The 15,149-nt window shown below is 52.2% G+C and overlaps 5 protein-coding genes across 5 annotated transcripts in view; 2 read left to right on the top strand and 3 right to left on the bottom strand.

Moving 5' to 3' along the window:
- The window catches only part of K460DRAFT_376960 (HET-domain-containing protein), a gene marked incomplete at both ends in the record, with an annotated part of 3,088 nt that extends 718 nt beyond the window's left edge, over positions 1–2,370 (bottom strand). The window contains one exon of the mRNA XM_040934935.1: positions 37–2,370. Within this exon, the coding sequence (XP_040788120.1) occupies positions 37–2,370 (2,334 nt within the window). The remainder of the gene's footprint in view (positions 1–36) is intronic.
- Positions 2,371–3,161: 791 nt separating this feature from the next.
- On the bottom strand, positions 3,162–6,014 carry K460DRAFT_405810 (uncharacterized protein; the record flags this gene model as incomplete). Its single annotated transcript, XM_040936885.1, has 2 exons — positions 3,162–5,332; positions 5,387–6,014. 2 exons carry the CDS (start codon positions 6,012–6,014, stop codon positions 3,162–3,164), a joined length of 2,799 nt encoding a protein of 932 aa, XP_040788119.1.
- Positions 6,015–6,763: 749 nt separating this feature from the next.
- Positions 6,764–9,512, bottom strand: K460DRAFT_355365 (uncharacterized protein; the record flags this gene model as incomplete). Its single annotated transcript, XM_040931876.1, has 3 exons — positions 6,764–7,237; positions 7,287–9,309; positions 9,361–9,512. 3 exons carry the CDS (start codon positions 9,510–9,512, stop codon positions 6,764–6,766), a joined length of 2,649 nt encoding a protein of 882 aa, XP_040788118.1.
- A 1,742-nt stretch (positions 9,513–11,254) lies between these two features.
- K460DRAFT_366420 (cytochrome c1, mitochondrial precursor) lies at positions 11,255–12,732 on the top strand. The gene is made up of 5 exons (XM_040933367.1): positions 11,255–11,392; positions 11,527–11,687; positions 11,776–11,838; positions 11,892–12,491; positions 12,549–12,732. The coding sequence occupies exons 1-5, from the start codon at positions 11,315–11,317 to the stop codon at positions 12,658–12,660; spliced, it is 1,014 nt and encodes a 337-aa protein (XP_040788117.1). The 5' UTR covers positions 11,255–11,314; the 3' UTR covers positions 12,661–12,732.
- A 579-nt stretch (positions 12,733–13,311) lies between these two features.
- Positions 13,312–14,821, top strand: K460DRAFT_366419 (uncharacterized protein). Its single transcript, XM_040933366.1, has one exon. The coding sequence runs from the start codon at positions 13,751–13,753 to the stop codon at positions 14,636–14,638; it is 888 nt and encodes a 295-aa protein (XP_040788116.1). The 5' UTR covers positions 13,312–13,750; the 3' UTR covers positions 14,639–14,821.
- The last annotated feature ends 328 nt before the right edge of the window (positions 14,822–15,149 follow it).

The following is a 15,149-nucleotide window of genomic DNA, read 5'->3' as shown; positions in this document are numbered from 1 at the left end:
AACGACATGCTCTAGTATTGTTATTGCCTTCTTAACCTGCCCATCTGCTTCATATGCGCTTGCGAGCTCGTGCTGCGACGCTAGTAGATTTGGATTCTCCTTATCTAGCACCTTCTCCTTAACTGCAACGACAATCTCTAGTATTGTTATTGCCTTCTTAACCTGCCCATCCGCTTCATATGCGCTTGCGAGTGCGTGCTGCGATTTTAGTCGATACGGGTCGTCCTCATCCAACTCGCTTCTTAAACTGCAGCTCTCCTCCAGCCACTTCACTGCCTCTCCAATTCTGCCGTCAGTCGTCAGGCACCGTCCCACCCGGCAAATCAACTCAGCCTTCTCTTTGACATTACTCCCCTGTTTTGTGTCCAGCAGTCGCAATGCGTGCGGCATATACGCTCTCCACACCGCCCGATTGGCCCAGGCGCCGTGCGGGAAAACTTTAGCAACATGTTTGATTACTTCTCCCGTCACACCTGCAGCATCGCCATGTTTGTTTGTCCAAATTCTGGTCGCAAGATGTACGAGTCGGTGCAAGTCATACCACTCCTCCTCTCCCTCGGCCCCCTCGAGGCTGTCGTCCTCCCGTCTCGACACAAAAGAGTACCCACAGAGCGTGCCGATGGCCTCGTCCATTCGCTCTTTTGGTCGAACCGTCGGCAGCAACGATCGCGGTATCGCCTTCCACTCGATGCATGACATGAACTCCAGAAGTTTAGCCGCTTCCGTGTCGCGCTCTCGAAGCTGGGTAAAGGATACGATCCACGTCGTAGCCACTGCATTCGCCGAACCTCTGTAGCGTGTATTATCGCGGAACTCTTTGCTCATCAGGCCGACTGTGTCCTGTTCTGTGCTCTTAAGCAGCCGCAAGTACTTCGTGATGGAGGTTCTGTTCAAGTTCAAGTAGGCGGCTGCCTGCGCGATGGCTAGAGGCAGGCATGTTAGCTCGCCCAGCAGCTCTGTTGTGGCTGCAGTGTCGCAAATAAGGTCCTTTTTGATCAGCGATTTTTCCAGAAAGTGGGTTGCATCTGGTAGGGTCATAGACCCTAACTCCAGGACGTCGCCGCGTGTCAGCGATACCGCTACCCCCTGAGTACGCGTGGTGAACAAGGTCGTACCTCTCTCGCTCTCTGGTAAGTAGTCGACGATGCCTCTCGATTGCCCAGTCCCGAATACAATATCTCGGTCGTCTGCGTTATCGAGCACTAGCAACCATCGTCCTGCCTGCTCTGCGCTCAGGTGCTCCTTCACAAGCTCTTTCGCGTCCTCGTCTCCATCGCCCGCCTGAACTAGGTGCAGAGATACTGCAATCTCCTTACACGCCTGCTCGAAGGTCTCCATGCTCACTGCAGGCATCCAGAAGATCGAGCACCCCGACAACGTCTCCTTGAACATGTAAGCGATTTGCAAAGCGATTTGTGTCTTGCCCGTCCCGCCGAGGCCCACGATTGACATCTTTTGGCAATCTTGACCCTCCAGCAGCGACTGCTTGAGCACGTCGAGTTCATTTGTCCTTCCAACGAAGTATCGATTCTTGGGGAACGGAATGTAGTATGATGTCTTGTGTGCAGATTTGTGTACTCCATCTGTCAACGGAGGCGGTGGTCGTTGTTGGGAGGATTCCGCCAGATGCTCTTCAATCCCCTTTCGGAGCCGGCGAAATGCGTTTTCCTGTCCTTCACCATAGATAAGAGGCAGGTAAATACCGAATATACCCAGCAACGAGTATGCCTTGTCTTCTTTACGCGTGGTGTTGCGTCTTTCCGTCCAAGATAGTCGTTCATCAACGCTGAAATCATCCAAGGAAACCCCCAAAACGGCAGGGATAGGCATACCAGTAATCTCGTTGATCAGCTGTTTCAACTTTTCTCTGTCGCCTAGCTGCTTGCCTTCTCGAGAGAAGAATGTCACATTACGTGGAGCAAGCAGTTCCTGGAGAGTCCAGCCCCGAGTGAACCATCGACTACGCCGAAATGCCGGTTCCCAAGTGAAGATAAAAGATGCACTGTTTGCCTCTCGTTTGGTTGCGGATACATCAGATAGAAAGACATAACACCTGGTTGCGTCTCGATACCACCGAAACATGGAGTTAATGGCATCCTGAAGTTCGACGGCATTCACCTTATTGATGCAGCAAGTGTCCACCCAAAAGTAACGCAGCCCATCTCGCTCGGCTTGTTGTGCACAGAACCGAAGCTTATCATAGCCTGTTTTGCTCTTTCCGGCATCGTTTATAAAGTCGTCAAACGTCACCTCTTGATCTTCCTGCCAGGTGTGCGAAAGAATAGCGTAAGCAGGAACGATGTCGTCGTCGCCAATCAAGTCCTTCGTGAGGCTGAGTTTGCCATCGTCTTCAATTTTAAGAAGCCGCATTGCTGGGTGGTTGGGCTCTACCCCTCATTCACATCAGGGGAGACAGTTCGTTGGTTCGCTCGCTCGCTCGTTCGATTACGTGACGCGGTCTGTAGCATTCGCTGATGAGGTAACTGCAAGAGGTGAAAGCTGAGATAGAATATGTCGCAAGTAAAGATCAAGGTCTAGAGAGTTGACGATAGGACAAGTGGGCAGGCTGCGCTTCAGTCCACGAAGTCGAGCTGACAGCTGAAATGGTGGCGGAGCAAGGCTGAACTTCACTCAGCGTTCATGCTGTACTGGGCCACCACTAGGTCGCATCCCTGCCGTCTTTGCTCCAACCAGAGGGCCGGAGTAACCTGATATGCGAGTTTTCACTCCTAATAGAGGGTCTAGGCAGCCTGATGTTGAAGCTCTAATTTGACCTTCAATAATCTAGCTTGCGACATGGCGTGAGGCGACTGTAATGGGAGAGTATATATGTGCTGTTTAGACAGTTTCGAGGTATGACTAAGCGTATTGCGACCCTGGACGTCCACGTGAATCTCTCCCACGCCTAGTCTGTCATACAAGCATCGCAAGCCCTCAATTCCCACAGGAAGACAACAACCCAACCACCGCTTTTGATTTCTACCGCCCAGTTCTAAAACCACGTCCCAGAACGCCGAATTCTCCGGAAAGCTCTCAAAGAAGGTCTCAGAATTGCAAGAGAGCGCCGCGCTACTGTTCTAAATGACCAAATGACCATTTAAGACCCATGTACACCTGAACGCCGTACCTGCGTACCACCTGATGCGGCTGAATCGCACTGCCTAGAGCCTGACACCTCTCACCAGCACCCATAGTATGACTGGGACGATCACATTATCATTGCCGCCTGTGAGCACCGCCTCGTTGAGGCTTGCGCCCACTGCACACAGAGCCGCCTTGGCCGTGGTAACGACTGCGCCCCTGAGCCACTCACCTGCAGTCTTTGGTGCAACATCATGGCTGCTCCATCCTAGATGAAGCCATACTCTGCCGAAGACGAGACCTATCGTGACTGCAACGGCAAAGGCGAGGGAGCCCTCAAGCGACTTCCCGCCGGCCCAGGGCCACTTTCTCCTCCCGTATCGCCGACCGATCAAGGACGCTGCTGCGTCGCCCATGCCCACGCAGATAACCCCCGCAATCATACTGACATCTCGTGATTTGGCTTCCCAGCCTTGCCATGGCTCGTCGCCCGTCCGTTCGACGCTCGCAAGCGAAAGCCATAAAGGGATAGCGCAGCCGATGAGGAGGAAGATGTGCGATACGACAACTGGGCCTCTGAGATCACGGCCGTCAACGTATGGCGTGAGGAATTTGGCAATGGGTTTGGAGAGGGGTGGGAGTTGCGATGCGCGGATAAGATCTAGAAGAATGAAGATGGCAAGAACAAGAGCGAGCGCTAAAGCGACGAAGCAAGGGTCGATGAAGATAGTCGGGAGTAGCATAGCAACCATGGTGCCGTGGAAGACCTTTCTGCGTGTGTCGACTTCCACGACGGCAGAAAGGGAGAAGACCGATATCAGGCCCACAACAATGGTAGCAGCGCAGTATACGCACAATAGAAGGCGCGTGTTTGCTTCGCCGAATACGATGTGACGTACATGTTCAGCACGCGATAGGTTCTCGGATATTCCGGCGAGGTTCTGAAGGTCAAGCATCGGGGGAAGTGGGATCCACCAGTCCAAATTCCAGTTAATGACCTCCCATCGTACCCTCGGTATATTGCCGAACAGGTAGCTTATCGCCCATCCGAATGGTTCATGCTCATGTAGAGCAGACTTGCTAATGGTATAGCGGATCGGCCCAAGGATAATGATGACAACTATGAGATAGAAATACCCGGCGTAGAGCCATTTCCTCATGGTTGCTTGTGTAGGAGTCAGCGAAAGGTATGCCTGCGCGATGGACCTTGAACGTTTTCGTGGCGTATTGCGGTGGTCTTCGGCTGCAGGAAGAGGAAGTGTATTCCTCCGTTTGATCCGGAAGCTGTTTAGCTCCTCCACCCGACCGTCCGATTCTTCAAAGCCCGGTCTCTTCGCCTCAACGGCCGATTGTGGTTCGTGTCCATTTGCCTGTAGATTGCTCTTCCGCATGGTATCCATAATATTCACTTTGAGACTTTTTGTCTTCTGCAGTGGGTTCTGAAGGAACGGCTCGTCCTCATCCGCGTCGCTATCCGTAACGTCCGCTCTAGCGGCCGTCTGGGTCTGTTTCGGCCTCAACCCCTCGTTAAGAATTTGCAAGAACGACTGTCGTGCTTTGATGACCTGTCCGACCCGCCTGAGCCTCCAACGTGGTATTCGGGCAAGTGCTACACCCCACTTGAGGACCTTTCCGCAGAGTAAGAAGACGCCTAATCCTCCGATCCACATTAAGGTCTTGAGAACACTGGCTTGTGGAGAGTCGGAGAATAGCAGTATATTGATGAGCCCAATGGAAAGTAGATGGAGCTCTGCAGGTAGCAGACTCGTAGTCGTAAGGTAGTACAACGGGGGAAGCAAAGCCTGATGAAGTGAAAAGAGAGTGACTAGAAGCTCAGGATCTAAGCCCTCGTCTGGCGGAGGATGTTTTAGCTTGTACGGCTTTAGGGCAAGTACATTGGATGGAAAGTCGGTATTTTCGGCGGCAATTAGTGGTAAGATAGACACAAGCCAATGGATATTTGAGTACCCCAGCGTTGCATTTCTGAATGGTATAATTCGGGGCGGTAATGCGGCGAGTCCAAGAAGGATATTTGGTAGCAATAGTTTTGGAAAGGAAGCGAACAGAGATATCGAGATTAGGACGGGTATTATTGGGGGGTACAGTATTGTGGCCGGATCAAAAGCTGCGGGTAGGTGTATTCGACGCCGTAATATGAGCTTTGAGTTTTCTTTTCTGGAGTAGTGAAGTAGCCGGAGTGGATATAGACATAATGCGCCAATTATGACCGCAGCGTGGGTCACTAGTTCAACTAAGTACACATTAGCATTGTCCAAATTGTCTACATCCACACTCAAGCACACACCTCTGTGCCAGTCCAGCAATTGGCCCCAGCAGCCACATCCTTGAACTGCAAGGACGCTGGTGCCGGCTAACAATGCCGTCTCTGTTGTTCTCCGAACAAGTTCATTCCGCCGCCTCTTGTGATACTTTTGCCTCGCTGCTGTTGCCTCATCATCTGTCAAGGATGCTTCGCCTCTTCGCGGGCCCTTCTTGATGTCATTGAAGTAGCCCTCCAACAACTTCCGCCCTTCGTCGTCGATTTGTGTAGGGGTAAGAAGCGGACTGGCCCATTCCTCCTTCCCCGACCCCCGTGTGTCGCGAAGACCCTTATGCGGTCGTAAAGGAGGAGCAGGAAGCGCTTTTATGAAGTTGTACCCTTCGTCATCCGCCTCGGTGCCACTCTCGCTTGGTGATTGCGAGGCTCTCCTACGCTTCCTTCCATCTACGTCGGATATTGTGCGATCGGAGGGTCGAAGGCGGGTTCGTGATCGTGGCCCAGAGGCGCTTAATCGGTCTGGTGACGGTCTCCTGATCTCGTCTTTGTGGCGGAGGTACGGGTGTGGTGAGCGGCGGAATAGCTCGAGGGCTTCGACGTCTGCAAGCGAAGGCGCATCGGCTTGCGGGTCTGGTGGTTCTGCGTCGTGCAACATGATGTGCTATCCTAGCTCTTGCTGAAACAGTTTTTCTTTTTTAATGACTCCGGGGACTTGAATTACAACCGTCTACTCGAGGAATCGCGCATGGGCGGACGTGTCGCATTTGTTGAGAGCTGGGAATGTCGCGGTCGAACGAGCGAAGTCAATTGCAGCGAAAGCAGAGGGAGGAGTGTTGTGCGGAAGCATGCGGAAGAGACGCTACGATTGAGTGCCACATAGCCTCAATATCTTTGTGTGCAAAGCCTGAACCGTGGCTTAACTGACGATTCTCACATGTTTGGCGGCCTGGCGCGCTGACGTTGCGGCTCCACCAAGCATTGGCCCTTTCGTATTGCCATTGCGACCCTTGCTCCCTTACTGCACTGTTGTGTCATAACTTGGAATTCGTTGCATGTAATCAGAACTAGCAGACTGAACCCTTTTAGAGTTGCTTCTAATACGGCCGAGCATTTGGACAATTAAAATGCTGGTGCAAGTATCCCAGGCCACTGTAGATGTCTTATCGATAGCCCATACGGGCAATCTAATTTGGAAATGTGTAGGCACAATTAATGCACGAAAGCGCTTTGAGAGTATTTGGGTTCATAGATTGACTGCATACAAGTTATTTTGCTTGCAGGTAAATGCTTATGTCTCTATCTTACACATATCTATGCGTATAATGCTTGTAGTCTTTTACAAAGTGAAGCCTCATTAAACTCAGGTAGTCTATCATCCCATGCGATGACATCTTCTGCATATCCCTACTGCAAGTACTTGTGCTCCTGAAGCCAAGTCTTGACATCTTCAGAATCTCGCTCGAGCCAGGCAGCTTTGGCGCTGATGGCATCGATGCTCTGAGAAAGCGACATATCGAAGCCCTTTGTACTCTTGTCCTTGAAGAAAGCCTCGATGTCCTTGATGTGATCACGGTGGGTAAAGCTGGATGTGGTGATGGAAACAACGGAGCTCAGCATGCTCAAGCTAGGAGGCAGCCTCCTCTCGAGTTCCTCCCAGTTATCCTTGACCCACTTCCAGAGCGCGAAGCAGCCCTCCGGATGTGACCGCAATGCTGAGATGGGCAGGTAGATGTCCTGACCCTTGACGTCCTTGCTAAGAGCAAAGTCGAGGGTGCGTTGGATGAGTTCGGGAGATTTGGCACGGCCGAGCGAGCGGAGAGCAGAGTTGCGTTCATCGCTTGTAGCGGCGTGGAGGGCTTCGTCGACAATGACATCGTACTGCAAGTGGTCAGCTGTAGTTCCATGCATAATTTGGGGCTTGGCTTACTTCTTCCTTGCCCCCGTTGGCCAGAACGATGGCGTATACGCTGCCGCGAATGTTAGGGTGGATGGCCAACTTGTCTCCAGCCTTGAACTTCTCAAACATATCGAAAGATGCCTTGGTGATCTTCTCGTCACCAGCAATTCCGGCGGCGCCGAACATCAAGCCCTTGAACTGTTGCTCGATATGCCCATCATCCTCACCAAAGGTCCATCCCAGCTCATGTGCCTTGTCTGCACCAAGCTCGAGCTGGAACTTCTTGAGAGCATCCCTAACTTTCTGATCCTCGAACATCCATGCACCGCGAAGAGAGCCGATGCGACCGGTAATTTCCTGCCAAACCACAAACTCCGACTCGTCCTTGAAGCTGTCAAGAAGCGAGAGAATGCCAGACGTCTTCTGGTAGCCAGAGGCAGCCAAGGATCCGGCATCGGCAATCATGCCAGCCCTATCTTCTACGGTGAGGAGTCCATCCTTCGCAGCAACACCAAGCTTCCTTAACCGCTCCGGCGAATACGATGTCCGATAAAGGCCAGAATGATCTGCGTTGAGCTTGAAAAAGTCCAAGTCTTTAAGCTTGAAGTCTGCCTCCCGGTCAAAGAGCGTCAGGTCCTCGTTGACGCCCTCCTTTGTTCGTAGTCCGAGAAATACGGGATATAGCGTCTGATCCTCTTCCGGCTTGACATCGGCTGTGCGAAGGAAGCGGTTTTGCTTGAGGTGGATAGAGTCGGTGCCTTCGGTAACAGTGACCACAGGGAAGCCGACCTTCTTCGTCCAAATGTCCATGACTTTGCCGACATCCTTGCCACTAGCATCAGCGAGAGCGGCCCAAAGATCGCCGGTCTCTGTGTTGCCATAGGCGTGCTTCTTGAGATATCTTCGGATACCCTCCATGAAGATGTCTTCACCAATGTACTTTGAGATCATGCGGATGATACTGGAGCCCTTCGAGTACGAAATGGCATCGAAGATTTGGTTGATCTCATCAGCGCGCTTGACTGGAACCTCGATGGGGTGACTGCTGCGCAGGGAGTCGAGCGAAAGAGCACCGGCAAGATTGTCTGTAACGTAGCCTTCCCAGACCTTCCAGTCGGGATAGAAGACGTTGCAAGAGTACCATGACATCCATGTCGCAAATCCCTCGTTTAGCCACAGACCGTCCCAGAAGTCCATGGTAACGAGATTGCCGAACCACTGATGTGCGAGTTCGTGTTGCACAGTCTCGGCTACCCGCTGCTTGACAGCTGCACCACTGACCTTCTCGTCAATGAGCACGTCCACGACACGATACGTGACAAGACCCCAGTTCTCCATGGCGCCGGCGCTGAAGTCGGGAATGGCAATCATGTCCATCTTTGGCAGTGGGAAAGGGCTGTTGAAGGTCTTCTCGTAGAACTCCAAGGTCTTTGCGGCGAGCTCGAGCGAAAATCGACCGTGCTCAATGTCCCTATCTTTCGGCGCATACACGCGCACGGGTACGCGGAAGTTGTTCGTCTCGATGTAGTTGAGCTCGCCAATAATGAACGCCAAGAGATATGTCGACATGAGCGGAGTTGGGTTGAACGTGACAGCCTTTCTCTTTCCGCCCGCGACCTTTGAATCCACCTTCTTCTCTGAGGCCACGTCCATGTTGCTCAAGCACGTCATCTTCTCGTCCGCGACGAGTGTTACGGTGAATTTTGCCTTCAACGCAGGCTCATCGAAGCACGGGAATGCTCGCCTCGCATCGGTAGGCTCCATCTGCGTTGTAGCCATGTATGTGGTAGATCCGTCCTCGGCCTTGAACGAGGAGCGGTAGAAGCCAGCCATGTTGTCGTTCAGGATTCCGGAGAAGGTCATGGTGAGCTTCGCCTTGCTTCCGCCGGGGATTGTCTGGTCGAAGCTGACCTTGGTGGTTTGTGCATCTTCATCGTGGGAAACGGTGGGCGACTCGGAGATTACGTGCTCGCCTGCAGTAACTCTGGTCGAGTGTATCTTGAGCTCGTTTGTGTTTAGCGATATCGAGGTGGTGTCGTCGACGACGTCTAAGCTGGGGGAGGGTCAGCGAGCGTTTCTAGCGAGTGCCTGCTCTTTTGCATACTCAATGACGACGGTGCCATCGTAGGTAAACTTCTCAAAGTCGGGCTCGAGAGTCAAATCATAGTGGACAGGCTTGACATTGGCCGGCAGAATCTCTCGACCCTTTGTAATGTCGATGGATGAATGTCCCTCTGCGCCGAAATGTTTGCACATGTTTCTTCTATGCGAACAATGTCTAATTGGAACCAGTGCAGTATGTCGGGAGGATGTAGGCGCGCGTCGAGGGGTGGTGTTTCGGAGTTGAGCTTGCACGGCGGGGTAAATAGACGTCGTCGTGGGGCTCTTCACGGTGTGCAAAAGGTGCCGGCGAGGGTGCAGGTCCAGCCGCCGACTGCGGGAAGCAGCAGCGGTGATGGCGGTAGGCCTAGAAAGGAGACGCCGGACCCCAATGGCAGCATCGTCTGCTTTGCGCCAGCCATTCTGCCTGAAGCAGTGCATCTACTCGTCTTTGTGCGGTGTAAACGCCCCTTTCAATTGGTCAAAGAGAGTCTGGAAATGAAGGAGTGACCTGCATCCATCATGCTTGGCACGGATGCAAGGTGCACCACGCTAGTCTGCCTCGCTAACAAAACCTCTGCAGCTGCTCCGAGCCCTCTTCTTCTCAAACACCGCAAGAAGTCCTCCCAGCGCTCTCCCTCTGCAGAGGCGCTGTGTGTTCTGGCGACTCGTCAGTCCTTGCCAGACAAAACCTCAGCACTCGTTTGAGCCTTTCCGCAATTCCTGCATGAGTGGATGGGTATAGAAGTAGTGCTACATCATAATCGGAGCCAGCTATGTCACGGTCGTAGTGCCATTACTCCAGGCCTCGTCCTGTAGATGCAATGTACTGTGTCAGCAGACGGTAGACCGCGGCCAGGGTCAACGTGACCATCAGAAATTGCGTTTCCTAGGGCTGCGGTCGATGCCACTGATCACATCCCTGGTGGAGTCGGATTAAGGTCGGGAGGGCAGAGTGCTTATGACATTTCCTTGCATAGGGCTATTGTCGCACTCACATGCGCAGGTTGATACCAACCCCACGAGTTCAGCTCAGGACTGTTGTGCAACCTCCAGGGTCATCTTTGATCTACCTTTCCACCCCTCGATGCCGTGCTCTCGTACTTCTCAGATACTGGACAGTGGGTCTGAAGGGAGATACGCCTGAACATAGTCGGAGTACTTAGAATGTCTGACATATTGAGGTCGCTTACAGAACTGATGAAAGCAGCATAGCTTTTCCCCACCATACTTTAATCTGTCACTCTTTGACGGGTGCACAGCATGTGCAGACTTCGTCCAGACCTAGATCGACGCATGTCATGTGCATGTCTTTCACGGCGATCAACCCTGTATCACGTTGATTGCTCATCGCAGTCGCATGCGTCCACGGTCTGATGCTCCTCGAAGCGGTACCCATGGGAATCAACAGTCTCTATAGACAGCAGGATACATCTAGACGTAAGATGATGCAATTGGTAAGGAAGGATGGAAGGCTCGGCGCTGTGCAGGACTTCGAGAAAAGGAAGCCAGTATCAACATCTCCCTCTACTCGCATTAGAACAGATCAACAGGAATTAAGAAAGATATCATGTGCATGTTGCCCGCTTGAATTGAGGCGAGGCGTCACATCGTGCTGCAGATGCATGCGGCGCTAGCAATCTGTAAACTTTCCTCAGTAGCTATCGCCCGGAATCCAATGTGAGTCCTGACAAGAAGAAATCGAGTCTCATCTTCATCTTCCGCTCTTACAATAAACTCTCAAAATTTGAGGAAGTTGACCACACAGAAAGTCGGGGCAGGATGCATTTGAGCGAGGTTTGGCTGTCAGCCAATCACACTTATCGTGATTGCGGTTAGAGCTTGCCAAGCGCTTTTCAAGTTTCCTTCTCGCGATCGGGCAACTGCCACCAACATCACCACCGCCAAACGACCCATTGACCCTCTCCCTCCTTGCTCCGAGCCGGCTTCACATCACCATGTTGGCTCGATCAGCACTGCGCACAGCGCGCTCGGCCGGCGCGGCAGCTCGCAATGCTGCCAGCAAAACAGCTTCGGTACGACTCCCGCATGTCCCCATCCCAGCCGACAGCCCCCGCGAGCGTCAACGATGCCATCTGTGGCATCGCCATGTAGCCGAGAGGCTCTCCTGCTCCAATTGAATTGATGGCTGACGAATTGGATGATACAGCGCTCTGCCTCGACGTCCACCTCCTCTGCCGAGGGAGCTGGCTCCGCGTGGAAGAACAATGCCCTCCCAGCTGGCGCCACCGTTTTCGCAGTCGGATCCATTGCCTGGTACTGGCACCTCTACGGCCGCAACGTCGATGCGATGACTCCTGCGGAAGAAGGGTAAGTGACGTCCGGTGCTTGTTCGGCTGAGGAGATATCTCGCTTGGAACAATTGGCGGCAACAAAAAGCTGACATCTCGAATTACAGTCTGCATCCGACTCAGTATCCATGGGAGCACACCAAGTGGCATAAGACATTCGATCATGGGGCGTAAGTGCACCTGGCCCTAGCGCGTACAGGTCACATCTAACCTAACATCACAGACTTCGCCGTGGCTTCCAGGTCTACCGAGAAGTCTGCGCATCCTGCCACTCCATCTCCCGTGTGCCATACCGTACCGTCGTTGGTCAATTCATGACCGTCGATGAGGCCAAGGCCCTCGCCGAAGAGACCGAGTACGATACCGAGCCGAACAACGAAGGCGAAATCGAGAAGCGTCCTGGAAAGCTGTCTGACTACATGCCTGCTCCTTACAAGAACGACGAGGCTGCTCGTGCCGCCAACAACGGTGCTCTGCCCCCAGATCTATCCCTCATGGTCAAGGCCCGCCACGGCGGCTGCGACTACATCTTCAGCTTGTTGACTGGTTACCCTGAGGAGCCACCTGCCGGTGCTGTCATCCAGGACGGCTTGAACTTCAACCCCTACTTCCCCGGAACTGGTATTGCTATGGCCCGTGTGCTGTACGACGATTTGGTCGAATACGACGATGGAACAAAGGCATCGACCTCGCAGATGGCCAAGGATGTTGTCGAGTTTTTGCACTGGACTGCTGAGCCGGAGATGGATGACCGCAAGAAGATGGGCTGGAAGGTGCTGGCTGTTACCAGCGTACTGTTCGCTATCAGCGTATGGGTCAAGAGGTAAGCAGAATGCGACTTGCGCTGCAAATACGACTTTATAGCTAACAACCCCACTAGATACAAGTGGGCACCGCTTAAAACACGGAAGATTGTCTACAGTCCGCCATCCCAAAAGAGCATCCTCGACCACATCCCCAAGCCAAACAGCTCAGGCAAGACCAATCAATAGGCGTGGGACGATTTTGCATTTGGGCGAGTTGGAGGGAGCGAGCAGCGGAGGCGTGTGTGTTCTATATCTTGTACAGTGCCAGCTACTTCCTCAGAATACGACTTCTAAGATTTCCTTGACTAGTGACATGGTATAGATCATCCTTGCTTTTCGATGTCAGGACACATGGGACACATCCCTACTGGTGTAGTAGTTATTCAATCAAATTCTCTTTGTATTTCAAAAATCGGTCCAAGTTCTAACAACCACATGGCTGACTTGGGCCTGTGAGTGCTCCTTCCTCGACATCTGGTGGGAGCCAGGCTAGGATAAGATCATCAACGATCCTTGCTCGATTACTCAAAACCATTTCAACATCCGAGTCTTCGACCTCAAGGTACTCTCTCATGTCGACCTAGGTTCGTAGGCGTAACTGGTAGATCAAAGTGACAAATGATCACTCATCGCGCCTGGGGGACAGACTACTTCTCAACGCAAAAGGGCACGAAATGCGCGCTAATCAGACGATAAACTTGATCAAGGCTATCACAACCTCCACTTAAGGTGCATGGCTACCACAACTAGAGTCAGGAGTCCCGTGCTTGAAAGATGGATCGGGCGTCCATGTTGCCCTTTTGCTTGGCAAACCCGCGAGAAGGCATAAAAGTATGCTGTCCCCAGGACCCTCCTTCACCCACTTCTCTCAACATTTCTCCATCTTCCGTACACCCATTTCGCAAATCTCGCCTTCGACTACCGTTTTCGTCTCACCGACTGCCTCAGCCTCGTTGCCCTATTCTACCAACCCGACCAATCCTGTCTCGAGCTGCTTCAGCCTTCCAGTTGCCCTTTTCGCCAAGTCTCCGAACAGCCAACCATGTCCGACTACGTCGACCACGATATGCAGTACGCACCCTTCGAGGATGAGCTGTCCGATGTCGATTGGACTCGGCAGTATGAGGAGGTCATGAGTGAGCCTTGGCTCCAGTTTGACGACTTCAATTGGAGTGCCTGGGACCAGGGTGCTGAGGCGCCCCCAGGTGACAGGTGAGTTTAAAAAAAGACATGAGCTAACAAAAGGGCAAGAATTTTGAAGGATACCAATTGGGCAATGGAGGCCCGTCCTTCCAATGATTCCTTGATGAGGTCAACGCTTTCGAAAGGGTTACATGCTCCAGCGCCATTCGGGCAGAATGTTCTCGATCCACCCACTCCGAATGACCTAATCGTTTGTTCTGTCAAAGGATGTATTTCCAAACCGTTCAAACGCCAAGCCGAACTAAATCGACACATGAAGAAACATGAAGGCAAGACGGACTATCCTTGCCTCGCGGTAGGCTGCAAGAGAACCGGAACCCAAGCCTTCACGCGACCCGACAAGTTGAAAGCCCATGTTATTGCGGGTCACCACGACGATGATCTCTTCAAGTGCTACAAACCTGATTGCAGCGTCGAACTGCCCCGGGGTGTATTTGCCTTGCATTATAGTGACTGGAATAATGGTCCCATCGGAGATGTATTCTATTCGCTGCGTGAGATGCGCAAATGTCCCATTCCGAAATGTACGTTTTGGCTAATACGTACGTATTGGTCACAGTCCGAACAGTACGGCCTCGAGGATCTACAAGCCCACCTTCTCGAAAAGCACGATGCGAGAGGAAGGGCAAACTTTGCTGGACTACTCAGACAGGCCGGATATGACTCCATCACTGCTGAAGTCATGTGTCCTATCTGCCCTACGAACAATCGTTTCGCCCGCCATGAGGACTTTTACGCACATTACTTCCTGCAACACTTCCATGGACCGATTTGTGATGATCATTCTGATGCATCGTGTCCCGACACATGTCAGGGGCGTGAAGACTATTGGCGACTTACACATTCGTCATCTATCCCGGAGGAAGTTCGTCAACACCGTCGCACGATTCTCAGTATTTGGCCTGCCTTCCCCAGATCCTCTGTTTGGAATGATGTGAGGTGCCAGAGCAAACAGGAATGATCCTCGTCGTAGCCTCTGTACACTTTCTGTTGGAATTTCAGATCAATGTCGGGTATTACTTCATTTCCCACTCCGGTCGTTATATCCTGTCGACTTTGCTACGCTCATGTGTTTCTTTCATTGTATCTTCCTCTGTCATTGTATGTTATCTCCTTAGATAGAAAGAATCCAACTTCGTACGCTCTTTACAATCTATCGTGCTATGCAATCACATGCTCGTACGACAGTACCCAGAACTTTTCGATTTGTAACAGTTGCTGCCTATTGATACCAAGTTGAATCTAGCTTACGACCAGCAAGAGGCTTACCACTTCGAACACGTCCATACGCATCATTTGATACCTAGAATTTGAAAAAGAATTCTGCGGGTCATCCATCCAATCCAACAACCCCTCCGTACTGGAAAGTAATAGATGCTGCTCTTTTGGCTACTCCGCATCTTAGAGGACCGAGGACATCAAATCGGTGGGCAGTCATTAAGGGCTAACAGTATCAAGCCTAGTTAATACAT

This window comes from Cucurbitaria berberidis (assembly GCF_010015615.1).
Source record: "Cucurbitaria berberidis CBS 394.84 unplaced genomic scaffold K460scaffold_3, whole genome shotgun sequence".
In the NCBI taxonomy this organism is placed as follows: domain Eukaryota; kingdom Fungi; phylum Ascomycota; class Dothideomycetes; order Pleosporales; family Cucurbitariaceae; genus Cucurbitaria; species Cucurbitaria berberidis.
Note: the sequence above shows the minus strand (reverse complement) of the source record. Positions and strands in the feature narration are given on the sequence as shown.